Source organism: Somniosus microcephalus, chromosome 5, assembly GCF_052327205.1.
Source record: "Somniosus microcephalus isolate GS21.2 chromosome 5, FLI_Smic_1.0, whole genome shotgun sequence".
In the NCBI taxonomy this organism is placed as follows: domain Eukaryota; kingdom Metazoa; phylum Chordata; class Chondrichthyes; order Squaliformes; family Somniosidae; genus Somniosus; species Somniosus microcephalus.
Genome location: NC_140991.1, coordinates 174,065,327 through 174,082,544, shown reverse-complemented (window position 1 = coordinate 174,082,544; position 17,218 = coordinate 174,065,327). Strand labels below are relative to the sequence as shown.

At 46.5% G+C, this 17,218-nt stretch overlaps 1 protein-coding gene across 1 annotated transcript in view; it reads right to left on the bottom strand.

The window, feature by feature from the left end:
* The window catches only part of abcb5 (ATP-binding cassette, sub-family B (MDR/TAP), member 5), a 211,491-nt gene that overhangs the window by 110,291 nt on the left and 83,982 nt on the right, over window positions 1–17,218 (bottom strand). The window contains exons 10-11 of the mRNA XM_085989371.1: window positions 14,200–14,325; window positions 2,871–3,074 (exon numbers count right to left, since the gene is read on the bottom strand). Of these exons, the coding sequence (XP_085845497.1) occupies window positions 2,871–3,074; window positions 14,200–14,325 (330 nt within the window). The remainder of the gene's footprint in view (window positions 1–2,870; window positions 3,075–14,199; window positions 14,326–17,218) is intronic.

The following is a 17,218-nucleotide window of genomic DNA, read 5'->3' as shown; positions in this document are numbered from 1 at the left end:
CATAACTTCTCTTCTCAAGTAACTGAAGTGCACCTTAAAGAGAGCCCCTGTAAATCCATTTAGCAGCCAATAAAAATACATGAACTTTACAGTAATGTCAGCGGGTCACTGTTTCTTATATAAACAAATTTTCTTCCTTATAGGACAAGTGAGAAGTTGCCAAGTCTTCTTCTTAGGCAATCCCTCGGAACAGAGGATGACTTGCTTCCACACTAAAAATGAGTTCTCAGGTAACTGATGAGTCCAATGCGGGCATGTCACAGGTGGGGCAGACGGTGGTTGAAGGGGCGGGTGGGTGCGGTGCTTGAGTTGACGTGCGTTCCTTCTGTTGTTTGCGCTTGGCTTCTGCTTGCTCCCAGCGAAGTGACTCGAGGTGTTCGGCGCCTACCCGGATGCTTCTCCTCCACTTTGTGCGGTCTTGGGCCAGGGATTCCCAGGTGTCAGTGGGGAGTTTCACTTTTTCAAGGAGGCTTTGAGGATGTCCTTGAAGCGTTTCCTCTGCCCACCTGGCTTGCTGTGTCAGAGCTCCGAGTAGAGCGCTTGCTTTGGGAGTCTCGTATCGGGCAGGCAGACGATGTAGCCCGTCCATCAGAACTGATCGAGCGTGGTCAAAGCTTCGATGCTGGGGATGTCGGCCTGAGCGAGAACACTGATGTTGGTGCACCTATCCTACCAATGGATTTGCAGGATCTTGCGGAGGCAGCGTTGGTGGTACCTCTCCAGTGCTTTGAGGTGCCTGCTGTACATGATCCATGCCTCTGAAGCATACAGGAGGGCGGGTATTACTACTGCCCTGTAAACTATGAGCTTGGTGCTGGGTTTGAGGTCCTGGTCTTCAAACATTCTCTTCCTCAGGTAACTGAAGGCTGTACTGGCACACGGTAGGCGGTGTTGGACTTCGTCATCGACATCTGCCCTTGTTGACAGTAGGCTCCCGAGGTATGGAATGTGGTCCAAGTTGCCCAAGGCCTCGTCATGGATTTTGCTAATCAGGGAGCAGTACTGTGTGGCGGGGTCAGGTTGGTAGAGGACCTTTGTCTTATGGATGTTTAGTGCAAGACACATGCTCTCGTACGCTTCGGTGAAGGTGTTGACGATGGTTTGCAGTTCGTTCTATGAGTGTGCGCAGACGCAAACGTCATCTGCATATTGTAATTCAATGACAGAGGAAGGGATGACCTTGGATCTGGACTGGAGGTGACGGAGGTTGAACAGTTTTCCGTTTGTTCTGTAGATTAGCTCCACTTCAGCAGGGAGCTTACTGAGGTTGAGATGGAGCATTGTAGCGAGGAAGATCGAGAAGAGCGTTGGTGCGATGACACAGCCTTGTTTGACCCCAGTCCATACGTGAATTGGGTCTGTGGTGGATCCATTGCTCAGGATCACGGCTTGCATGTTATCGTGGAGCACGCGGAGGATGGTGACAAACTTTTGAGGGCAGCCAAAATTGAGGAGGATACTCCATAATCCCTCATGGTTGACAGTGTCGAAGGCCTTTGTGAGGTCAAAGAAGGCCATGTATAGTGGTTGGTGCTGTTCCCTGCATTTCTCTTGCAATTGACGCACGGTGAAGATCATGTCCATTTTGCCCCTTAGTGGGTGGAATCCGCATTGCGACTCTGGGAGGAGCTCTTCAGCCACTGGGAGAAGGCGATTGAGGAGGATTCTTGCAATGACTTTCCCTGTGGCAGACAGCACGGAGTCTCCTCTGTAATTACCGCAATCAGACTTGTCACCTTTCTTGAAGATGGTCACGATTACGGCATCTCTGAAATCTCCTGGCATGCTCTCCTCCTCCAAATAAGAGAAATTAGTTCATGTATTTGCGCCAATAGTGATTCTGCACCATGTTTAGTGCCTCGGCGGGGATTCCATCAGCTCCTGAGGCCTTCATGTTCTTCAGTTGTCAGATGGCCTTTTCAACCTCGTGCCGGGCTGGAGTTGTGCTGTGGTACTGGTGGGTTGCAAGTTGCCAAGTAGTATAGCTGAGTTAGGCAATCGACCATTTATAATGACAGTTCCACTTCTTCCAAATTAATCTTTTATTTGCAGTGCTCCATCCAGAATAGATAATGTCATAGCTGATGTATGTCCAGTGGGTAGTGGGCTATAAAAGTGCCTCATTCATATCAATCTGACCAAGTAAGTATCTGCATTGTAACTAATCTATTATTCAATTTAGCAATAAAGTGTGACAATGGTCTGTGAATTATTACACTGCTGCACTGTGTACCACTATTAAGCATGTCACTTAGGATAATGTGGAACATGAAGCACTACCAGCTTATTAATTATTTAATGCATAAACTATTTAGATTTTCCATTGTTATTGCGAGAGAGATGTGTGATGAACACATTTGACCAACTTAAAGGAAAATCCTCCTCCCTTCACCTATTCGTGTTCATAAATCTCCAGAGATTGGATGGTTAAACTGGCAGAGTGGATTGCCTGCCCATTATAAAGCCTGTCCAAGTTTCATTTCCATCGAAGGTGAATGTGAAAATTAACCCCTCTCTATTATGGGTGCTACAGTATACCAGGCCCATTATCCACCAAATACAGAGTTAATGATTTTACCTGTGCTGGCATAAGGATGTGCCAAGAAAAGGCTAAATGTTTCTCTATAGGGAAGGAGGTTAAATCTCAGCTAAAGAAATCATAGACAGCTCCTGTACACCTGTCAGAGCTGGTGGCTAGGTAGCATTGGGACCAGATCACTTGCCTAAATCACAGACATGGATGTAGCATGGTACAGCAAATAGAAAGGGGAGGGATAGAACATAAAAATATTTTCTAAAGTGGCTTTCCCACTCAAAAAAACAAGGTAAGTTGGGTTTGTGTTGTTTGTCAGATTCAAAGGGTCACTTACATCGGGAAGCATTGATATAAAATCATAAGCATTCGCTTCCCTCACTGCTTGCTCAATCTCTCCATCAGTTACATCCTCTCGGCCATAGCGTATGTTTTCAGCAATTGTTGTGGCAAACAGTATTGGCTCCTGGCTTACGACACCAATGTGTTGTCTCAACCACTTCACGTTCAAAGTACGGATATCATGTCCATCAAGAGTGATCTAAATGAACAGATAAAGACCTTAGTTTTAAGTTGACCATTTTCTAAAAAGATAAATTAGCAGTTACCAAAATAATTATTTCACTTTACTCATTTAACTTAGTTCAATAAATTTTACTTGCCTTATATAGAAAATCCTAGTTGCTGGTAGTCAGTTGCTTTTATTTATTTTACCTCCTCCTCCTGATTTTAGTTGTTTATTCTCTTTCTTTGGGTTCCCCATACCACACACAATTCCCTGATTCACACCATAAGCAGGAGACATAAGCCAGTCTTCTGTAATGTCACAATTTCCCAGGGTGACAGTTGATTTTTTTACTCTGGCCCTGATATTAACTTGGAGGTGGGGAGGATACTGGGGGGCTGTTATGCGATCAGAAAACCCGGAAGAGCGGTATTACCTCGGGCCCTGCCGAATTTAACGGCAGGCCTGATTGACATTTTAGTCTCCGTTTCCCGGTCGCAGCCAGACAGATTGAGAGGCTGGTTGGCTGTTGGGTGGGAAGGTCTGCAGCACCAGGAGGGATGAGGGAGAGATTGTGGGTACGGGCTCGTGGATCAATTGGAGGGTCGGAGACATCGGGGGGGGGGCAGAGATACATCGGGGTGGGTGGGGGGGGAGGGTGGGCAGAGACACTTTAGGGGGAGTCGGAGACATCGGGCAGGGAAGGCCGGAGACACATTGGAGGGGCTGGAAGAAGGGAGGGAGCAGAAAGGCCAGAGGAAGGATGTGTAGATTGGAGGCTAGAGTGGAGAAGAGGCAATGGGGTGGTGGTGGTGGTGGTGGGAGTGGGGGGAGGGAGGCGATGCAGGGAGATCAGAAGGGTCGGGGGGGGCTGTCAATTGGAAGGGCCAGGGGGGAAAATGGAGGCATCCGGGCGGGGGGTGGGTGAAGAGATCACAAGGGTGGGTCATTGGGGATCGTGACTCGGAGGGTGGGGTGTTCGATCATGGGATGGGGGGTGGGGGAAAGCAGGTAAACTGCAACTAGCAATTAAGTAGAAAAGTACTTGAAAGACACTTACCCGTTGGATCCAGGAGTCCTCGCCTCCTTTTAGCTGCTGGGTTTTAAATGAAAGATTAAATCTGAGGCATGCAGCCTCATTATAATGTTTAAATGACCAACCTGCCTCCTGGGAGTGGATTGGTCGCCCACTTCCCATCCCGCCTCCATTAAATCCAGAAGTGGGCGGGTTGGGGTCAGGTTTGAGATTTTTTCACATTTTTACATTCCACCCACTCCAAACCCACCCATTTTTGGGGGTTAAAATTCTCACCTCTATTTGTGTGAGGTCGCAACTCCACTTCAATCAACATCTTCCCCTGATCACATGAAATCACTGCTAGGTTTAATTTCTTCTGTTGGCTATTTTTAGCGCACCTGTTTTTGTGTTTCCATATGTCCCTGTCAGCTCTATTTTAAAGTAGTCAGATTAATAACTGCATTAAAATAGCATAGAAAATAATAGCGCCCAGTGAAAATTAAGCCCGGACATGAAAAATGACTGTCCAGTGTACTAATTCCTACTAAAATTGCTTCTTCCTGTCGCTGGTCCCTGTTATCAGATACTTTCATGACAACATATTATAAATGAGTTATTTAATTCATGTGATAGAAACAGATACTATTCTGTTCAATAGGTAGTAGCATTTTTTAAATACATGAAATAGGTGCTGAAATAACAAATGACAACAGAAAGGTATATGTCATATCAAAAATAAACATGATTGTAACAATGTTATGTATGTAATATATTTATATTTATTTTATCATATCATCAGATGCTATTACGTGCACTATACTTCTTTCACACACTCCCATTCTTGTTGTGTATAATGATACGTATGGGTGACATGAACATTCAGTTTCTGTATCAGCCCTATTGCATGCTAACAGTTAATGTTAGAATTCTGTTCTTTGGGGATATTTTAGTTCACAGGTAAATTTGCCACTGTAAATTACTGTCCTCTTTAAGCTCCGGTAAAATTCTATGTAACACTTTCCTACCTATGCCTGTTCCCTGTTGGGTTTCAGTAGATACAGCAAAGGTGACTGTATACACTGGCATTGTCTGATCTGATCTTGTAATCCCCTCTCACTAGTCCTTCTCTTACTCGTTGCGAATATTAGGATTTTCATCAAAAATTTACCATGTAATGATGAAAATGCAGCACAATGATCCTAGTGCAAGACACATGAATTAAATTCATCTTGAGAATTAGCTGCTTCAATTGCAGCAAATGGGTGGCTGGAGTAGGGCTGGTCTGAATCTGGAGTAGGACCATTCAGAATCTGGAGTAGGGCCGGTCAGAATCTGGAGTAGGGCCGGTCAGAATCTGGAGTAGGGCCGGTCAGAATCTGGAGTAGGGCTGGTCTGAATCTGGAGTAGGGCCGGTCTGAATCTGGAGTAGGGCTGGTCTGAATCTGAAGTAGGGCCGGTCTGAATCTGGAGCAGGGCCGGTCAGAATCTGGAGTAGGGCCGGTCTGAATCTGGAGTAGGGCCGGTCTGAATCTGGAGTAGTGCCGGTCTGAATCTGGAGTAGGGCCGGTCTGAATCTGGAGTAGGGTTGGTCTGAATCTGGAGTGGGGCCGGTCTGAATCTGGAGTGGGGCCGGTCAGAATCTGGAGTAGAGCCAGTCTGAATCTGGAGTAGGGCCAGTCTGAATCTGGAGTAAGGCCGGTCAGAATCTGGAGTAGTGCCGGTCAGAATCTGGAGTAGGGCCGGTCAGAATCTGGAGTAGGACCGGTCTGAATCTGGAGTAGGGCCGGTCTGAATCTGGTGTAGGGCCGGTCAGAATCTGGAGTAGGGCCGGTCAGAATCTGAAGTAGGGCCGGTCTGAATCTGAAGTAGGGCCGGTCTGAATCTGGAGTAGGGCTGGTCTGAATCTGGAGTAGGGCCGGTCTGAATCTGGAGTAGGGCTGGTCTGAATCTGAAGTAGGGCCGTTCTGAATCTGGAGCAGGGCCGGTCAGAATCTGGAGTAGGGCCTGTCAGAATCTGGAGTAGGGCCTGTCAGAATCTGAAGTAGGGCCGGTCTGAATCTGGAGTAGGGCTGGTCTGAATCTGGAGTAGGCCCTGTCAGAATCTGGAGTAGGGCCTGTCAGAATCTGAAGTAGGGCTGGTCTGAATCTGGAACAGGGCCGGTCAGAATCTGGAGTAGGGCCGGTCAGAATCTGGAGTAGGGCCTGTCAGAATCTGGAGAAGGGCCGGTCTGGTAGGTTTGACAAAGTACCACATAGAGTTTGACAAAGTACCACATAGAAGGCTTGTTAACAAAATTGAGGCTCATGGAATAGGTGGGTCAGTGGCAACATAGATAAGGAATTGGCTTAAGAAAAGAGAGCAGAAAACAGCGAGTTGTAGTAAATGGCTGTTTTTCAGGCTGAAGGATGGTAGACAGTGGTGTTTCCCGAAGGTCAGTGCTGGGGTCATTTTTTTTTTGATATATATAAATGACCTGGATATTGTAATACAGAGTAGAATTTCTAAATTTGCCGATGACACCAAACTTGGGGGTGTGGCAAACAGTGAGGATGATACCAATCGACTGCAACAGGACATAGAAAGGCTAGCAGAATGGGCAGACAAGTGGCAGATAGAATTTAATACAGAGAAGTGTGAGGTGATGCATTTTGGCAGAAGGAACAGGGAGTGGCAATATAAACTTAATGGTACAGTTTTAAAGAGTGTGCAGGGACAGAGGGAACTGGGAGTTAATGTGCATGAAGACATATTGAGAGAGTGATTAGCAAAGCATATGGGATCTTGGGCTTCATAAATAGAGGTATTGAGTACAAAAGTAGAGAAGTTATGCTGAGTCTTTATAAAGCGCTGGTTAGGCCACAACTGGAGTATTGCATCTAGTTCTGGTCACCACACATTAGGAAGGATGTGAAGGCACTTGTGAGGGTGCAGAGGAGATTTACCAGAATGGTTCCACAGATGGGGGATCTTAGCTAAAAGGGCAGGTTGGAGTAGCTGGATTTGTTTTCATTAGAGCAAAAGAGGATGAGGGGTGATTTGATAGAGGTGTTCAAGATTATGATGGGTTTGGATAAGGTAGACAGAAAGACTGTTCCCACTAGTTGATGGTACAAGGACTAGGGGACACAGATTTAAGGTGTTGGGCAAGAGATACAGGGGGGATGTGAGGAAAAACTTTTTTAACTCAGCGAGTTGTGAGGACCTGGAACTTGCTGCCAATGGAAGTGGTGGAAGCGGAGACACTCAATGTTTTCAAGGGGAGACTGGATAGGCACTTGAGGGAAATAAACTTGCATGGCTACGGGGATAGAGCGGGGGAATGGGACTGACTGGATTGCTTTACAGATAGCCGGCATGGACTCGATAGGCCGAATGGCCTCCTTCTGTGCCATTATGACTCTATGGGACAAAAATTCAGTTGCTTTGCACCTCCTGTTAACACCCTTTAAGAAGGGGAGGAAGGCCTGCAATATCGCAGCGTAAAGTGCAGCAGCGCATGGTGATGCGGCACATAGCGCCATGATATTCCCTCGCAGTGCCCCAAGAGGGAGGCGGGGCTCTTCCAGTAGTGCCCTGCTTCCCTCCTGGGGCGCTACCACTCAATTTCAGTTGCGAGGTTGCTAATCTTTCTGGGGTAGCGCCCTGGCAAAGTTAGCGCCCCAAAGGGGGCACGACTCAATTTTTCACCCAAGGACTCTATTGGCTCGATTTTGTCAATGGGGAGCTTTTGGAGGCGGGACTCCCACTTTTTGTGTTGTAGTCCCGCCTCCATCGACTTGTGGCCAACCCACACTATTTTCCCTTGATTGACCTTGTTAAGCCCACCCAGCGGGCTCAGCAGGCCAATTAAGGGACACCTGGTTACTGGTGACATCAGCGATTGACATTTCATCTGTCAAGAGCTTTTGACAGTTGAAAAATCAGCGTTTGACAGCTCTGTGAAGCGGTCAACCACTGACAATCTGTCTTCTAACTTCAGTCCTTCTACTCAGACTCAGTTAGAGAGCTCTCCAGACCAGAAAGCAGAGGCTGCAGCTTTTGACAGTTCAGCGGCCATTCTGCTTTCTGTGCCGGTGAGCTGAGGGACTCCCGAGAACTGAAGGAAGGAATCCTGCAGGAGAAAGTAAAGGAAAGTAAAACTTATTAAAACACTTTACACTTATCTCACACACTTACCACTGCACACATGCACCCATCACTCACCTGCACAACAGACATCTCGACCCCTCCAACCCCTGCAGACCGACAGTCCGCCTTGCTAACTTCGCGTGGTTTGGAGCCGTTGGACAGCCCACACTTCGGGTCTAAAACTAAGGATTAGGCAAAAATCTGCCTGTTAACTACCTGTTAACAGGCAGTTAATTGGCGCTAATCCCCTTCCCGCCTCGGGGAGGCGGCTCCCAGCACAGGTCAGGTACCCACATCCTGCGACATTGGCACGGAGGCGGGTTGGGGGCGGGATGGGTTCCTGCCCTCCGATTCTGCAATTTTCCCACCACTCCCGCCTCCAAACCCACCTCCTCAGGGCTTGGAAAACTGAGCCCTATGAATCACTTAGCAGCTCTGGACCAGCTGCTTTTGTATTTAGGGATGAATGGCCTACTCCTGTTTCTATGTTTCTATGTACTTTCTTTCTTAGAAATGCATTTGATTGGGTGGTTTAGGGGCAAGAAATACAATAGCATCACTGGCGTGTAACTCCAGCTATTGCAGAATGAGACAGTGTGAAATGTATTTAAGTAATAATCTGTTGAAATATTCTTATGAAGAGCTAATTGTTCCAATCATCACTCTGACATAATTAAGATAAGTTTAGTTTCCTTGCAGAACATTTCTATCAGAGAAGAATGACAGAGTTTACCACAATCTGAAATTACCTATGTTGAATTACATTGACTGCACTTCAAAAGCACTTCTTTGATTGCAAAGTGCTTTGGGACATCCTGAGGTCGTGAGAAATGCCATGTAAATGCAATTTTTTTATTTTTCTTTGAAGGTGGGCTCAATGCCAGCCAGCACACCTTGGTATGTGGCTCACAGATGGGGCAGTTTAGGAGTCAAGAACAGGGTTAGGGTTAGGCAGGTTTGGGCAGGCACACTGCTGGTAGCAGCATGAGATTCACGAGTTGAGATTTTTAATCTCAATTCCATTCACTTGTGCATAAATTTCAAATTGGCTGTGAAGCAACTGAGAGAGACAGGGCGTCTAAAAACAAAACATGCATTGAAAGTGCCCTTTGGATGCTACATATATGTTCACTGTGCCTTGAACAATTAATGCATTCACTTGAGATTTCTAGAATCATAGAAACATAGAATTGTTACAACACAGAAGGAGGCCATTTGGCTCATCGAGCCCATGCCAGCTCTCTGCACGAACACTTCAGCTAATCCCACTCCCCCACCCTTTCCCTGTAGCGCTGCAATTTTTCTTCCTTCAGGTACTTATCCTCTCTCCACTATTTTAGTGGAGGGATTAAGCATTTATTTCTATGGATTAATACCTCCATTAAAATAGCAGAGAAAATGTTCAGATGAATGTATTGGTGTTTATATGTTAATATTTTACAGCCCCATCATCGCTGCTGAGCTGATGGGAATTTAATAGTAGTAGCATTTCAGGACCTAGGTATATAAAAGTCTATATAAATATGATAGTCAAAATAGTTGTAAAGATAGTTATAAAATTATATAGAGATTAGGTCACAACCTTTCTACGTGGATGATAACACTTAGATTGATTAAACTGACAAGAGTTATATCTACATGGTATTGCACCTTAAACCTCTCCGTCAGCTTCTGTGTAAGCCAAAGGTGAACCTGCCATTATTTGTTCTTATAACAGTTCGAGTAAGGGAAAAATAAATGCTCACTTTCAAATACACCTCTCAATGTGTATGCTTATTAAAACGTAAGAAGTCACACAACACCAGGTTATAGTCCAACAGCTTTATTTGAAACCAAAATCTTTCAGACCGCTGCTCCTTCGTCAGGTGAAGTGAAGAGTTGCATATAAGCACAGCATATATAGTCAGAGAGTACAACCAGATGATTACAGGTAATCTTTCTAACTGCCCTTTATCACACCTCGGCAGAGAGATAATCAAACCAACCACAGGTGTGAATGGTGTCCAAACAGGTCAGTCAGGAAAACATTACATCAAAGAACAATGAGGTGGGGTCACAAGGGGTCAAATGTTGCAGATGCTGGGGTCTGTATGAAAAACAAAAAACTATTTTTTTGCTGGAAATCACAGCAGGTCCGGCCGCATCTGTTTAGAGAGAACAAGCCAACGACGACTCGAGTCTGGATGACTCTACGTCAGGTGGGGTTACATGTAGCGTGACATGAACCCAAGATCCCGGTTGAGGCCGTCCTCATGAGTGCAGAACTTGGCTATCAGTTTCTGCTCGACAATTTTGCGTTGTTGTGTGTCTCGAAGGCCGCCTTAGAGAATGCTTACCCGAAGATCGGAGGCTGAATGTCCTTGACTGCTGAAGTGTTCCCCGACTGGGAGGGAACACTCCTGCCTGGCGATTGTTGTGCGGTGTCCGTTCATCCATTGTCGCAGTGTCTGCATGGTTTTGCCAATGTACCATGCTCCGGTACATCCTTTCCTGCAACGTATGAGGTAGACAACGTTGGCCGAGTCACATGAGTAGGTACCATGTACCTGGTGGGTGGTGTCCTCACGTGTGATGATGGTATCTGTGTTGATGATCTGGCATGTCTTGCAGAGGTTGCCGTGGCAGGGTTGTGTGGTGTTGTGGTCGCTGTTCTCCTGAAAGCTGGGTAATTTGCTTCGAACGATGGTCTGTTTGAGGTTAGGCGGCTGTTTGAAGGCGAGTAGTGCAGGCGTGGGGATGGCCTTAGTGAGGTGTTCGTCATCATCGATGACATGTTGAAGGCTGCGAAGAACATGGCGTAGTATCTCACTGCGTTGAAGCACTGGACGACGAAGGGTACTCTGTTGGTTGTGTCCCATGTTTGTCTTCTGAGGAGGTCTATACGATTTTTCGCTGTGGCCCGTCGGAACTGTTGATCGACGAGTCGAGCATCATATCCCGTTCTGACGAGGGCACCTTTCAGCGTCTGTAGGTGTCCATTGCGTTCCTCCTCGTCTGAGCAGATCCTGTGTATTCGCAGGGCTTGTCCATAGGGGATGGCTTCTTTAACATGGTTAGGGTGGAAGCTGGAGAAGTGGAGCATCGTGAGAGTGTCCGTGGGCTTGCGGTAGAGTGAAATGCTGAGGTGTCGTCTTTGATGGACCCCTCCGGAGGGTCGCTGCCCCAAGCTTGACATGTATGCTCAAGCTGCCAGATTCATCAGCCACACTCACAAGACAGCCCATAATGTCACCCGAGTACAACACAATGCCATCCATGCTCTCAAGACCAACTGCAACATCGTCATCAAACTAGCAGATAAAGGAGGAGCCATCGTCATACAGAACAGAACGGACTATTGCAAAGAAGCATACCGACAACTGGACAACCAGGAACACTACAGACAGTTACCTGCAGATCCGACCAAAGAACACACCCGCCAACTCAACAGACTGATCAAGTCCTTTGATCCAGACCTTCAAAGCATCCTACGCGCTCTCATCCCACGTACTCCCTGCAAAGATACACAAAGCCAACACACCCGGATGTCCTATCGTATCAGGCAACAGAACCCTGTGTGAGAACCTCTCTAGATATGTCGAGGGCATCCTGAAACCCATCATACAGGGAACCCCCAGCTTCTGTCGCAACACTACAGACTTCTTACAGAAACTCAGCACCCACGGACCAGTTGAACCAGAAACACTCCTCGCCATGATGGACGTCTTGGCACTCTACACCAGTATCCCCCACGATGACGGCATCGCTGCGACAGCCTCAGTACTCAACACCAACAACAGCCAATCTCCAGACACCATCCTACAACTCATCCGCTTCATCCTTGACCACAATGTCTTCACCTTCGACAACCAGTTCTTTACCCAAACACACGGAACAGCCATGGGGAGCAAATCTGCACCCCAATACACCAACATCTTCATGCACAAGTTCGAGCAAGACTTCTTCACTGCACAGGACCTCCAACCAATGCTATACACCAGATACATCGACGACATTTTCTTCCTATGGACCCATGGCGAAGAATCACTGAAAAGACTACACGATAACATCAACAAGTTCCATCCCACCATTAAACTCACTAGGGACTACTCCTCAGAATCGGTTTCATTCTTGGACACACGAATCTCCATCAAAGACGACACCTCAGCACTTCACTCTACCGCAAGCCCACGGACAACCTCACGATGCTCCACTTCTCCAGCTTCCACCCTAACCACGTTAAAGGAGCCATCCCCTATGGACAAGCCCTGCGAATACACAGGATCTGCTCAGATGAGGAGGAACGCGATGGACGCCTACAGACGCTGAAAGACGCCCTCGTAAGAATGGGATATGATGCTCGACTCGGCGATCGACAGTTCCGACGGGCCACAGCGAAAAATCGCATAGACCTCCTCAGAAGACAAACACGGGACACAACCAACAGAGTACCCTTCGTCGTCCAGTACTTCCCCGGAGCGCAGAAACTACCCCATGTTCTTCGCAGCCTTCAACATGTCATCGATGACGACGAACACCTCACTAAGGCCATCCCCACGCCTCCACTACTCGCCTTCAAACAGCCGCCTAACCTCAAACAGACCATCGTTTGCAGCAAATTACCCAGCTTTCAGGAGAACAGCGACCATGACACCACACAACCCTGCCACGGCAACCTCTGCAAGACATGACAGATCATCAACACAGATACCATCATCACACGTGAGGACACCACCCACCAGGTACATGGTACATACTCATGTGACTCAGCCAACATTGTCTACCTCATACGTTGCAGGAAAGGATGCCCCGGAGCATGGTACATTGGTAAAACCATGCAGACACTGCGACAACGGATGAATGGACACCGCACAACAATCGCCAGGCAGGAGTGTTCCCTCCCAGTCGGGGAACACTTCAGCAGTCAAGGACATTCAGCCTCCGATCTTCAGGTAAGCATTCTCCAAGGCGGCCTTCGAGACACATGACAATGCAAAATCGTCGAGCAGAAACTGATAGCCAAGTTCTGCACTCATGAGGACGGCCTCAACCGGGATCTTGGGTTCATGTCACGCTACATGTAACCCCACCTGACGTAGAGTCATCCAGACTTGAGTAGTCATTGGCTTGTTCTCTCTATACAGATGCGGCCGGACCTGCTGTGATTTCCAGTAAAAAAATAGTTTTTTGTTTGTTTTTTGTTTTTCATACAGACCCCAGCATCTGCAACATTTGACCCCTTGTGACCCCACCTCATTGTTCTTTGATGTAATGTTTTCCTGACTGACCTGTTTGGACACCATTCACACCTCTGATTACTGTGATTATCTCTCTGCCGAGGTGTGATAAAGGGCAGTTAGAAAGATTACCTGTAATCATCTGGCAGTACTCTCTGACTATATATGCTGTGCTTATATGCAACTCTTCACTTCACCTGACGAAGGAGTAGCGCTCCGAAAGCTTGTGATTTCAAATAAAGCTGTTGGACTATAACCTGGTGTTGTGTGACTTCTTACATTTGTCCACCCCAGTCCAACACCGGCATCTCCACATCATTATTAAAAAGTCATTGAGGAAAGGGACTTCACACAGCAGTGAGACAACAGTAAGTGTGACCGTAAGTATTTTCTTCTAAATGCAAAAATGTTTTGACAGTAGTTTTATCACTCATGCAATGTTAATTCTGAAGATGTTTCAAGATTATCCATCCCCTTATTCATTTATTGTTCTGTAGTAAGAGAATGTCTAAATAAGGACAGAGTTAGCACATACTAACTGGCATTTTTTTCAATTATTACTATTATTATGTTACTGCATATAATTCCCCCCCATTTCTGGACACTGTTGATCTTAGATGTGATGTAATTTGCAGTTTATGGATAACGTTTCAATACCAAGCTGCCTGTCAGTGATGTGGAATCTGACCGCATGTGAGGCTTGATCCTTCAACATTGGCAACAATTTAGCACCAATATCTGAAATGATGTAACCCATAGAGCTCTCCTGAGTGCTCAGTAAACATAACACAATCTTACCTCTCCTGCTTCAGGATCATAGAACCGCTGGAGCAGTTGAATTGTTGTACTTTTACCACAGCCACTGGCTCCAACCAGTGCAACGGTCTTTCCACTTATAACCTTCAAATTCAAACCTTTAAGAATCTGCAGTTAAAAGGAAACTGAGAATTACAACATGTAAAAGACGATTATGGAAAAACATGTGATTTAGAAATTCTGGTCAAAAAGTACTTGCAAACAGATCAGCTACATTACGAGCACTAATCATTCTTTACTTGCTTTTTCTTGTGCAATTCAACATTTTTAACCTTGCTTTCAGAAGGAAGATGGAAAAGCAAAATAACAAAATATAACAGGCTTGCAATATTTTTGTTTATATATAAATGTTGTCTCAACAGTTATGGCGAGGCCCAGAGCCCCGAGAGAACGGAGAGTCGGCGGACCTGCGAGGGAGCACCAGAGGCGGCACATAAAGAGCACCAGAGGTGGCGAGCAGCGAGGCCCAGAGCCCCGAGAGAGCGGAGAGTCGGCGGACCTGCGAGGGAGCACCAGAGGCATACCAATCCAGGTTCCGGGAGAGGGAAGCAAAAAGTAATCCAAGTGTGACGTCGCAGGAAGCAGGTAAGTGATTGGTTGGTGAGTATTTCTTTCTCCTTTTCATTACAAGCTTAAATTCTGCGGTTTATATTTTCTTGGTTCTCTGTGGTGTAGTGGGGACAGTTGGTAAATAAGCGCCCTAGAGTATATCTTTAACTGGTGGTATTGAATTAATTTAAATTAATTAAAGGGGTAAGTCATGCCAGGAGAGCCCAGCCCCGTGTTATGCTCCTCTTGCTCTATGTGGGAATTCAGGGAAGCTGCCAGTGTCCCTGACGACCACGTGTGCCAGAAATGCATCCAGCTGCAGCTACTAATGGGCCGTATTGAGGCACTGGAGTTGTGGATGGATGGGTTGTGGAGCATTCACGATGCTGAGAGGGTCGTGGATTACACGTTTGATGAGTTGGTCACGCCGCAGGGTAGGGCTGCACAGGCAGAAGGGAAATGGGTGACCACCAGGCGGAGCAATAGAAGCAGGCAGGTAGTGCAGGGGACCCCTGTGCCCATCCCCCTTTCAAACAGGTATACCAATTTGGATACTGTTGAGGGGGATGACTCACCAGGGGAAGGCAGCAGCAGCCAACTTCCTGGCACCAGGGGTGCTTCTGCTGCTCAGGAAGGGAGGAAAAAGAGTGGGAGAGCAATAGTAGTAGGGGATTCTATTGTAAGGGGAACAGATAGGTGTTCCTGTGGCCGTAGACGTGACTCCAGGATGGTTTGTTGCCTCCCTGGTGCCAGGGTCAAGGATGTCACTGAATGGCTGCAGGGCATTCTGAAGGGGAAGGGTGAACAGGCAGAGGTCGTGGTTCACATTGGGACCAACGACATAGGTAGGAAGTGGGATGAGGTCCTGCAGCAAGAATTTAGGGAGCTAGGTAGCAGATTAAAGAGTAGGACCTCAAAGGTTGTAATCTCTGGATTACTCCCAGTGCCACATGCTAGTGAGTATAGGAATAGGAGGATAGATCAGATGAATGCGTGGCTAAAGAGTTGGTGCAGGATGGAGGGCTTTCATTTCCTGGATCACTGGGCCTGCTTCTGGGGAAGGTGGGACTTGTACAAGTCGGATGGGTTGCACCTGAACCAGAGCGGGCCAAATATCCTTGCGGGGAGGTTTGCTGGCACTGTTCGGGGGGGGTTTAAACTAAAATGGCAGGGGGTTGGGAACCTGAGCAGGGAGACAGAGGAAAGGAAAACAGGGATAAAAGCAAAAGATAGGAAGGAGAAAAACAAAAGTGGCAGTCAGAGAAATCAACGGTTTAAATCAAACGTGTCCACAATAAATAATAATTCTAATAGGTCTAAGAGCATTAAAAGAGCAAGCCTGAAGGCTTTGTGTCTTAATGCGAGGAGCATTTGTAATAAGGTGGATGAATTGGCTGTGCAAATAGAGGTAAACGAATATTATTTGGTTGGGATTACGGAAACGTGGCTCAAGGATGGCCAAGACTGGGAACTCAACATCCAGGGGTACTCGATATTCAGGAAAGATAGGCAAAAAAGAAAGGGAGGTGGGGTAGCATTATTGGTTAAAGAAGGGATTAATACAATTGTAATGAAGGATATTAGCTCTGATGATGTGGAATCTGTATGGGTAGAATTGGGAAAAACTAAGGGGTAAAAATCTTTAGTGGGAGTGGTATATAGACCTCCAAACAGTAAGGCGGAGGTTGGGGATGGCATTAAAAGGGAAATTAAAGAAGCGTGCAATAAGGGCACAGCAGTCATCATGGGTGACTTTAATCTATATATAGATTGGGCCAACCAAATTAGTAACAATACTGTGGAGGAGGAATTCCTGGAGTGTTTACCGGATGGTTTCCTGGACCAATATGTCGAGGAACCAACCAGAGATCAATCCATCTTAGACTGGGTATTATGTAATGAGAAAGGATTAATTAGCAATCTTGTTGTACGAGGCCCCTTGGGTAGGAGCGATCATAATATGATCGAATTCTTCATTAAGATGGAGAATGAAGTAGTTGACTCAGAGACAAGGGTCCTCAATTTAAATAAAGGAAACTATGATGGTCTGAGGAGTGAGTTAGGTAGGATTGATTGGGGAATGTCACTCAAAGGGCTGCCAGTGGATAGGCAATGGCAAACATTCAAAGACCGAATGGATGAGCTGCAGAATTTGTTCATCCCAGTTTGGCACAAAAATAAAACAAAAAAGGTGACTCAACCGTGGCTAACAAGGGAAATTAGGGAGAGCATAAGATCCAAGGAGACGACATATAAATTGGCTATAAAAAGCAATAATCCTGAGGATTGGGAGCAGTTTAGGAGTCAACAAAGGAGGACAAAGGGATTAATTAAGAAAGGGAAAATAGAATATGAGAGTAAGCTTTCAGGGAACATAAAAACTGACTGTAAAAGCTTTTATAGATATGTGAAGAGAAAAAGATTGGTGAAGTCAAGCGTAGGTCCCTTACAG